At 44.8% G+C, this 9,063-nt stretch overlaps 1 protein-coding gene across 3 annotated transcripts in view; it reads right to left on the bottom strand.

Annotated features, from left to right (window-relative positions):
* Positions 1 to 3,010: 3,010 nt before the first annotated feature.
* FIBP (FGF1 intracellular binding protein) overlaps positions 3,011 to 9,063 on the bottom strand; it is a 134,299-nt gene continuing 128,246 nt past the window's right edge. For all 3 annotated transcript variants that reach the window (XM_063945081.1, XM_063945080.1, XM_063945082.1), the window contains exons 9-11: positions 6,390 to 6,476; positions 5,206 to 5,303; positions 3,011 to 3,339 (exon numbers count right to left, since the gene is read on the bottom strand). In XM_063945081.1, coding sequence (XP_063801151.1) covers positions 3,270 to 3,339; positions 5,206 to 5,303; positions 6,390 to 6,476 — 255 coding nt within the window. In that variant the 3' untranslated portion in view covers positions 3,011 to 3,269. The remainder of the gene's footprint in view (positions 3,340 to 5,205; positions 5,304 to 6,389; positions 6,477 to 9,063) is intronic.

Here is a 9,063-nt window from a genome sequence, read left to right as displayed (position 1 = left end):
TAATACACTTCAATACCCCACGTATGTAATACACTTCAATACCCCACGTATGTAATACACTTCAATACCCCACGTATGTAATACACTTCAATACCCCACGTGTGTAATACACTTCAATACCCAATCCGGCTTTCTACAGCTACAAAAGTTTTATACGCTCCTGAAAAACCCACCTGTTCATTAAAACTTAGCAGTCTCCCATTTATTCCCATCATCAGCCTCTCCAGCCCTGCGTCTGCCCAAATTCTGACTCCATGTTGTGCCCTCCGAATCCCTTGTCCCAGGTGTACTCTCTGCATTGAATTGTAAGCTCCAACAAGCAGAGCCCCTTTCTCCATCTGAGCATAGAACATAGAACAACATAGAATTTGACATTGGGAGCCAGTAGACCTACCAGTATAATTTTTGGAGTGTGGGAGGAAACTGGAGAGTACCCGGAAGATTCCCACATAAGCACAGAGAGAATATACAAACTGCACACAGTTAGGGTCATGGTGGAAATCGAACCCATGACCTCAGTGCTGTGAGGCAGTAATGCTGCTTGTATCATGCTTCTTGCCTGTTCTATATGACACTTTAGTAATATATGTTGCCTATTAAGATTTATATACATTAGTATGCAGCTTGTTTTGTTGCATATATGGTTCTTGAATGTCCTGTAGTTTTCCTGTGTTATTCTACATCCGTGTGTTATGCCCTATTTCACCACTGTATGCAGGGGCGGATTGGGATGGAAAACCAGCCCAGGAAATTTATGGAAGCAGCCCTAATGGGGGTGCTGTCTGATGCAGGGGTTGGGTCTGTTCAGGGGGTGAGTTCCCTCCTCATAGGGCCTGATTGTTGCTGTACTGCAGAAATGGAATAATAATGAATGCGGACAATGCAGTGTACTGAGTGCGGTAGGCTGCCTGTCATGTGGCGGGTGGGACCACATGACAACACACAGAACAGGCCCCACAGACTTGTCGGCCTACCAGGAATCTTCCTGGTGAAGCCTATGGCCAATCCACCCCTGACTGTATGCAATATTCTGCGGCTCCATATAAATTAAGAGGAAAATAAAATAGCCTATCTATTGCTTACAACCCAGCTTGTAAGATGTATTACCTGCAAAGTATATCAGTTTACTACAGACTGTCCTATCCGGCTACGTGTTGGTAACAAAGTGTGTGGATATGGCATCAGGACACAAGTGCATATCTGCAATAGCCTGCGGACCACATCAGCTGTTGGCAGACACTTATTTTATTTTACACATATCCCATCACATAAAATATTATACAGAATATTGAAAACAGTTTTGGGTTGAGAACCCATTAAAATACATATGTACATAATTACACTGTAGGAGAAGAGATCGGACAGAATCCTAGGCATTTGGGATCACTTACTAAGGAATCCCAATATAACTGAAGATAAACAGACATCAAACAAAATATTGATATAGGGATAGTAACCACATGGCTGCTGTAAGCAGGTAATTATAAGTTAATGTGTATGCAGGCTGGGTGGCCTGGGAAAGGGACAGCTGTCTCTCTATAAAGTCCACCATTACATTCCTTGTGCTAGAGAAGAGCAAGAAACATGATAATCTGTTATCTACATTAGGAGTGTAGAGAGAAAAACATAGGATTGACATAAACAAAGGCCGGCGAGAAGCCACACTCATCCCCAGATCTCGCCTTATCACCCATTTGTCTGTCACCCTCTGTGGGAAGGGGCAGAATTCCACATAGTCACTCTCACCCTAGCTGATATAGAAGCAGAGATTGATTACTGCATGCATTATCTGCAGGGACATTATAAAGGGCAGCTCTTGGTGATAAGCAATGTACGGTACAGTACGGAGAGAGGATGGTAACAATACATATGGCTGCTTACAATGCTTTCCTACAGGAAAAGTGGCCATGACTAAAGCAGATCTCACATATAGCTATGAACGATATGCACAGAAGACATGCTTGCTATACACAGGGCCTGATTCAGCGGTGGACGCAATATTGAGGTTTGTGCATTTGAGTGATAATTTTTATACTGCACATGCACCCGACACACATGTGCCTCCACGGTCTTGTGACGACGTACATAGTGAGGGTTTGTAACATTTGTGTGAAGTAACAGGGGGTGGCTACTAAAACGCGGGCTTTTCACAACCGTTTTGTGGGCATGTCACAGCTTGTGACTACATCACCATACCCAGCTGTACAGGCTCCGGTGGCGAGCCTGAGTAACCATAGTGTAAGTGATGCTGCGTCTTTGTACGCAAATGGCGGTACTGAGACACCATCAGTGGGCAAATCCCGGTGGCTGTATTTTCACAGATACACTATGCACACAATTGCAATATCAATGGGATTTGCATGCACCCCTGAATCAGGCCCATAACCCCGGTTAAATACATAAAAATTAAATTAACTATTCTTAAATGCCAAATGAAAAGATAAGTATGGCCATGTGTATGTGATTATAGAAAGCAGTCTGGAAAAAAGGTAATTCTATCAGATCTACAGACCTGCATCTAGTTTGAGGTAAATCAAGAGGGACAGAGTTCCAGAGGTAAGCAGCTGTAATATGACCGTGACAGTAGAAAGAAGGCAGTTATCATTGGAGTAATGAAGACATATTGGGACTATGGGCTTAATTCAGTAAGGATTGCAAATTCTGCTAATTAACAGAATTTGCAAGCCATTTGTTTGCATGCTGAGGGCTGCCCATCGCAGGGCAATGCCACCCAGCATGCTGACCACTGTCTTCCCCCCTTTATCAAGAAATTGCGACCGCCACAGAAACACTCCATATCCACCTAGGAAAAGGAGCATTGCAGGGCCCCACCCCCACCTCGCCCGCTTCTGCCTGTCAATTAGTGCCAACCCGCAGAAAATGCGGGTGCATGCGCAGGACTGGTGCTGCGCATGCTTCCGCATCTTTTTACCAATTTTTGCGGTTGGCTTGCGTTTTGCGATCCAACCTGAATAAGGCCCTGTATGACGATTTACAAATGCAACACAAACCGTTTTACATGTTTTTTTTTATTTATCAAAAAAAGGTGCAGGATTGATATACAGTACATATTTACATATATACATAGCATACTACAAAAATAAGGGACATATAATCAGGAATGTCTTCAGGACAGGACACATGCGCTTGGAGGGAAGCAGCCTGGTAGTGACTGATTCACCTGATTTTTCCCTTAAATAGTAAATATTGTTTTTAGCAGAAATAGACTTTGAACTACCTTATGGTCATGCATTAAATCAGGGTAGCGATTAATTGTGATACATTTTCAACAGACAGCTCCGTAAGGTGCCCATGTACCTCTCCCAGAGAGCCAGCTGCCTGCAAAACAGAAAAGCAGATTAAACAAACGTTGGCAGCAGAAAATGGCATAATATCAAAGGAAATTAAATTCAATGCAGCAACCAACTGTAGAGTATACTTACTCCACACATTGTTCTTTATACTCACATCACTCCATAAATTGCGGGTTGGGTTTGATTTGCCGGCGTTTGGGATGCCGGTGTTCAGAACACCGACTGTGGCATCCCGATGTTCGTAATCCCGACAGGGAAAGGTAAGTATACTTACCTGCCCCCTAACCCATCCTCCCCGCAGCCTAAACCTACTGTAACCCCCCCCCCCCCGCAGACTAAACCTTTGCCTCCTCTCCATGCAGCCAAACCTCCCCTCGCAGCCTAAACCTAACCCTCCCCCCGCAGCCTAAACCTAACCCTCCCCCCGCAGCCTAAACCTAACCCTCCGACCGCAGCCTAAACCCAACCCTCCCCTCGCAGCCTAAACCTAACCCTCCCCCCGCAGCCTAAATCTAACCATCCGCCCGCAGCCTAAACCTAACCCTCCGCCCGCAGCCTAAACCCAACCCTCCCCTCGCAGCCTAAACCTAACCCTCCCCTCGCAGCCTAAACCTAACCCTCCCCTCGCAGCCTAAACCTAACCCTTCCCTCGCAGCCTAAACCTAACCCTCCCTTCGCAGCCTAAACCTAACCCTCCCCTCGCAGCCTAAACCTAACCCTCCCCTCGCAGCCTAAACCTAACCCTCCCCTCGCAGCCTAAACCTAACCCTTCCCTCGCAGCCTAAACCTAACCCTCCCTTCGCAGCCTAAACCTAATCCCCCCCCCAAACCCCCACGTTGCTTACCCCTCCTGCGCGCCGTGTCGGCTCTTTTGGCATCCCAGCTGTTGGGTTTCCGGTGCCGGGATAGTGAACTTATTCGGGATGCCGGTGTCGGCATTCTGAATAGTGTCGGTATTCTGGAGTCTGTATTCTGACAGCCAGGATCCCGACTGGATCCCATAAATTGCAAACAATTATATATTACTACTTGTCTTTTAGAAGTACAGTACTCCACCAGCAACTTTACTGTTGGCATTCATATACCTGTCCTCTGTTCCTTCCCAAGAGCCTAGGTAGCCAATTACATTGTGCTGTCATCTCTGGATACCAGATTACCATAACATTATGGTCAGAATGTAAACACCAGCATGTTGACAGTCAGATTATCTACCTGATTAGGTCGACAAGACAAATGTTGATATTCACAGAATATCAACAGGATTTTTTTGTGTTATAATTAGGGATTAGGCTAAAATGTAAAAACAACTATATTGACATTCTGGTGTCAACATGATAAAAATACACATTCTGAACACGCTTACATATTACTGGACAGTCTAATGTTAATGTTGACATTCTGCATGCCAACGTTTCACACTCCATCCACCATACCTGCGGCAGAGGGGCTGCTCTGGTGACGGTTTATATTAATTGTGTGTGTGTATATGTGTGTATTGATTTGCAAATCATTTATGATCTTCAATTAATGGCAAAGGAGGTAAAGTAACACTGAGATCTTTAAGTAATTCATATATACTACTGACGTAAGCAGCTGGCATTGCTGACACGTATTCAGCCTGGCAGACTTTTGCTGCCTCATAATACAATAGCCATTTGACAATACTTCTGTGACAAAGCAGTGGGGGAATCATTATCTGACTAACAGGACCTACGGAGCAGAAAGAACATGACAGACTGTTGGTAGCCTAAAAGAGAGGTAGGAAAGTCATGGATAAAATATTAGGAAGGAAAAATACAAATTGGAAATGAAAACAGGGTGGGGAGCATAGGGATTTAGGAAATAACAGGATGTGATGGAGTGACAGTAACAAGACCAATAAAACACTCACTTGAAGGCATCAAGAGCGCGAGCAGATGCTGTGTACTGAGTGAGAAACAGCTGGACGTCCGAGAAAGACCAGTTAGCAGCTTTACAGGGTTCTATAAACTGAACAAAGGAAGGAAGCGGCCTGTTACTTATTATATCATTCCATCAGTAAATGTCTGCTTGTTTTCAGGTATTTTATTCATTGTTTATTAGTATCCTTCTATCATATGATGCAATATTTGGTGACTTTTGGAAAAGATCTACACCACTTACTGTACATGAAGGAGTATGGATCTTGTTCAGTAAGCCGGGTGTAGGCTTCAGGTATCCTTGGTGTCTGCCTTGGACTCCCAGCAATGGGAGTGACAAGCAGCATTCCTAAATGGCACGTCATTGTCTGAGCCCCCCCGCCCAATGCAAGTCATCTCTTCATCCTTAATGGCTGTCAGAGCTTTCTATGGATATCTATAAAATGTCTGCTAAACCTCTACATAGAATATACTTCTAAGGCGAATGCTGCTCAGTCCCATTTATGTTAATGGGATATTCCTCATGCATGCTTGTAATTTTAAAGAAATGCAGAGATAACGTTGTGTGGCCACAAAGGGACACTATGCAGTAGTTCTTATTGTATCATCCCCATGTCCTTTCTGTGGGTTACCGCTATTTGCTTTTCGTGAAACTTCCATAAACTACCAGTTACATAAGTTGTTATTATTAGGTAAACATATGTTATCAAAGATACCTAATTTTATAACATAGAGCATAATATAGATAAAAAGAGAATAATGGATTTTGGCTAAGTCAGGAACCCTGAATTGTTTTTGCCTAAATGAATGGACTTTATTCTAGTTACAAAGCATACTGAGCATGTATTATTTATTTATTGTATAAATACAATAATCACTCATATACATAGCTCCTCGCAGCACGGATGGTGTAATGGTTAGCATTACTGCCTCACAGTACTGAGATCATGGGTTTGATTCCCACCATGTACCTGACTGTGTGGAGTTTGTATATTCTCCCCATAATTTTGAGTACCCCAGTTTCCTCCCACATTCCAAAGATATACTGGTAGTATAAATGGCTCTTGACAAACCAAAATTAACCCTAGGGTGTGCACGTATACAAGTGTCTAGGGCAGACTAGATGGGCAAAGTGATTCTGCTGTCAAATGTTTCTACTTAAAACTATGTACAATACCTTTTCCACGAGGTCAATGAAGAAATCTCTTACGTCTTTATTATGGGTCAGGCTGGTTCCAATGTTTACCAAAGCCCTAGAGAGTGTCTGAAAAAAAAGAGATAGTTTGACGAGGAAGGCTGGCACTGTGTAACAGGTTCTTGTATATAGCAATGATGTGTGTTCTAATGTTGCTGATACTAGCATGGTCAGAGGCATCTTCGGAGAGGAGGAGGCCCATGTGCAGTCTCCTCCTGGGCTCCCTCCTCTCTAGCCGGCAGCGCTCTTAACTCTGGGCACTAGGGTCACTAACGCGCAGGCGGCCATTTTCCCAGTGATTTTCTGACTGTGCAAAACACCGGGAAAAAAATCCAGCACGCCATTTCCCAGTTATTTCTGCAGGGCTGCTGCTGCGATCGGGAGGGTAGCTATTGAAAAAAATAAGTGTGGGGTGTGTGGTGTGGGCCTCCCTGGACTGCATACACTGCACCCATTATAAATACGCCAATGAGTGTTATGTATGCATGTTACAGTATAATAGTGGGTGTTAGTGTTAGTCTGTGAAAGATGGAACCTAAACAACCACATTTTATTCCAACTTACTACATGTATATGATACATAGAGAAAAATCTGTCTCTGTTTTGCAAAAAAGAGTTAAAAGTTTATGAAAGCTACAGTAGAAGCATCTCTTATCTCACACGCAAAGGTGAAGAGACCTCAAAAAGTTACATTCTGATGGACAGAAATGAAGATACAATAGCTCCTAAATGGCTGTCGCCAACAAACAATAATCAGGTACAGTTAAATGATCTCAAAATTGGTACATAGGGTTTTATAGTACATAAAAGGAGTTATGGTAGACTTACCACTGTTAACTCTCTATCTGCGAGGTAGACTGGGTTCAACAGGGAAACATCGGGGTGTAGAGTGGATCTTGATCCAGAGGCACCAACAGGCTAAAGCTTTAGGCTGTCCCAGGATGCATTGGGGCCTCCTCTATAACCCCGCCTCCAGGCACTGTGAGCTCAGTTTCGTTAACCAGTCCAATGCAGGAGCAGGTAAGAGAGAAGGTAGATGTTAGTCACATAGAACCACATTCTCACGACAAGAGAAGGGACCAGCGGCTAATGCCATACAAACCCATAAAAGCTAGGTGCGTCAGGGTGGATGCCCTGTGGAACCCAATGAACCTCGCAGAACGAAAGTTAACAATGGTAAGTCTACCATAACTCTCCTTTTCTGCAGCAGGTTACATTGGTTTCCACAGGGAAACATCGGTAATGTCCTAAAGCTGTTCCTCAAGAGAGGGGACTCGCCTTAGTGGGTATGAGAACCCGGCATCCAAAGGAAGCATCCTGGGAGGCGGAAGTATCAAAGGCATAGAACCTTATAAACGTGTTCACAGAGGACCACGTAGCCGCCTTGCACAACTGTTTTACGGACACGCCACGGTGAGCCACCCAAGAAGGTCCAACAGACCGAGTAGAATGGGCATTAATAGCAGCAGGAGCTGGGAGACCAGCCTGCGCATAAGCTTGTGCAATCACCATTCTATTCTGGCCAAGGTTTGCTTACTCGCAGGCCAGCCACGTTTGTGAAAACCAAAACAAGGCAAAAAGGGAGTCTGACCTCCTGATAGAGGCAGTCCTCTCCACATATATACGGAGAGCCCGTACCACATCCAAAGACAGCTCTTTGGAGGACAAATAAGAAGAGATAAAGGCTGGAACCACAATCTCTTGGTTAAGGTAAAAAGATGACACCACCTTAGGTAAACAACCTGGGCGAGTTCTAAAAACTGCCCAGTCACGATGAAATATTAGAAAGGGTGGACGACAGGACAATGCACCTAAAACGAACACCCTTCTAGCAGAGGCAATAGCCAGTAAAAACAAGACCTTGGCTCTGAGTCATTTAAGGTCCACAGTCTCAAGAGGTTCAAATGGAGATTCTTGCAGGGCATTCAAGACAACAGCCAGATCCCATGGAGCCACAGGAGGGACATAGGGAGGCCGAGTCCTTAAGACACCCTGAGTGAATGTATGAACATCAGTTATAGACGCAATTTTTCTCTGACAACAAATCGGCAAGGCAGATATGTGAACCTTGAGGGAGGCCAGACAAAGGCCTAAGTCCAGGCCTCTTTGCAGAGAAGCCAGAATTCTGGAAGCTTTGAATCTGTATGCATCATAATTCTTATCAGCACACCAGGTAAAGTAAGAATTCCGAGCAGAAGCCGGTTTACAGGCTTTTAACATAGTTTGGATGACCGCCTCAGAGAATCCTTTGGCTCTCAGGAGTGATGCTTCAAATGCCACGCCATCAAAGCCAGCCTGGCCACGTCCGGATAAAGACAAGGGCCCTGTACAAGGAGGTCTGGGCGCTGAGGAAGTAGAAAAGGATGCTCTGTCGATAGACCCTGCAGGTCTGAGAACCAATGCCGTCTGGGCCACGCTGGAGCGACTAGAAGTAGAAATCCTCCTTCTTGTTTGTACTTCCGCAGGACCCAGGGCAGGAGTGACACTAGAGGGAACACGTAGGGCAGCTGAAAGTTCCATGGAATTGCCAGTGCATCCACGAACGCTGCTTGAGGATCCCTTGTTCTTGATCCGAAGAACGGAACGTTGTGATTGTGTCGTGACGACATCAGGTCTACATATGGTAGACCCCACTTGTCCACTAGGACTTGAAAGA

This window comes from Pseudophryne corroboree, chromosome 11, assembly GCF_028390025.1.
Source record: "Pseudophryne corroboree isolate aPseCor3 chromosome 11, aPseCor3.hap2, whole genome shotgun sequence".
NCBI classification, from domain to species: Eukaryota; Metazoa; Chordata; class Amphibia; order Anura; family Myobatrachidae; genus Pseudophryne; species Pseudophryne corroboree.
The sequence above is the reverse complement of the archived record's forward strand: the minus strand, read 5'-3'. Positions and strand labels throughout refer to the sequence as shown.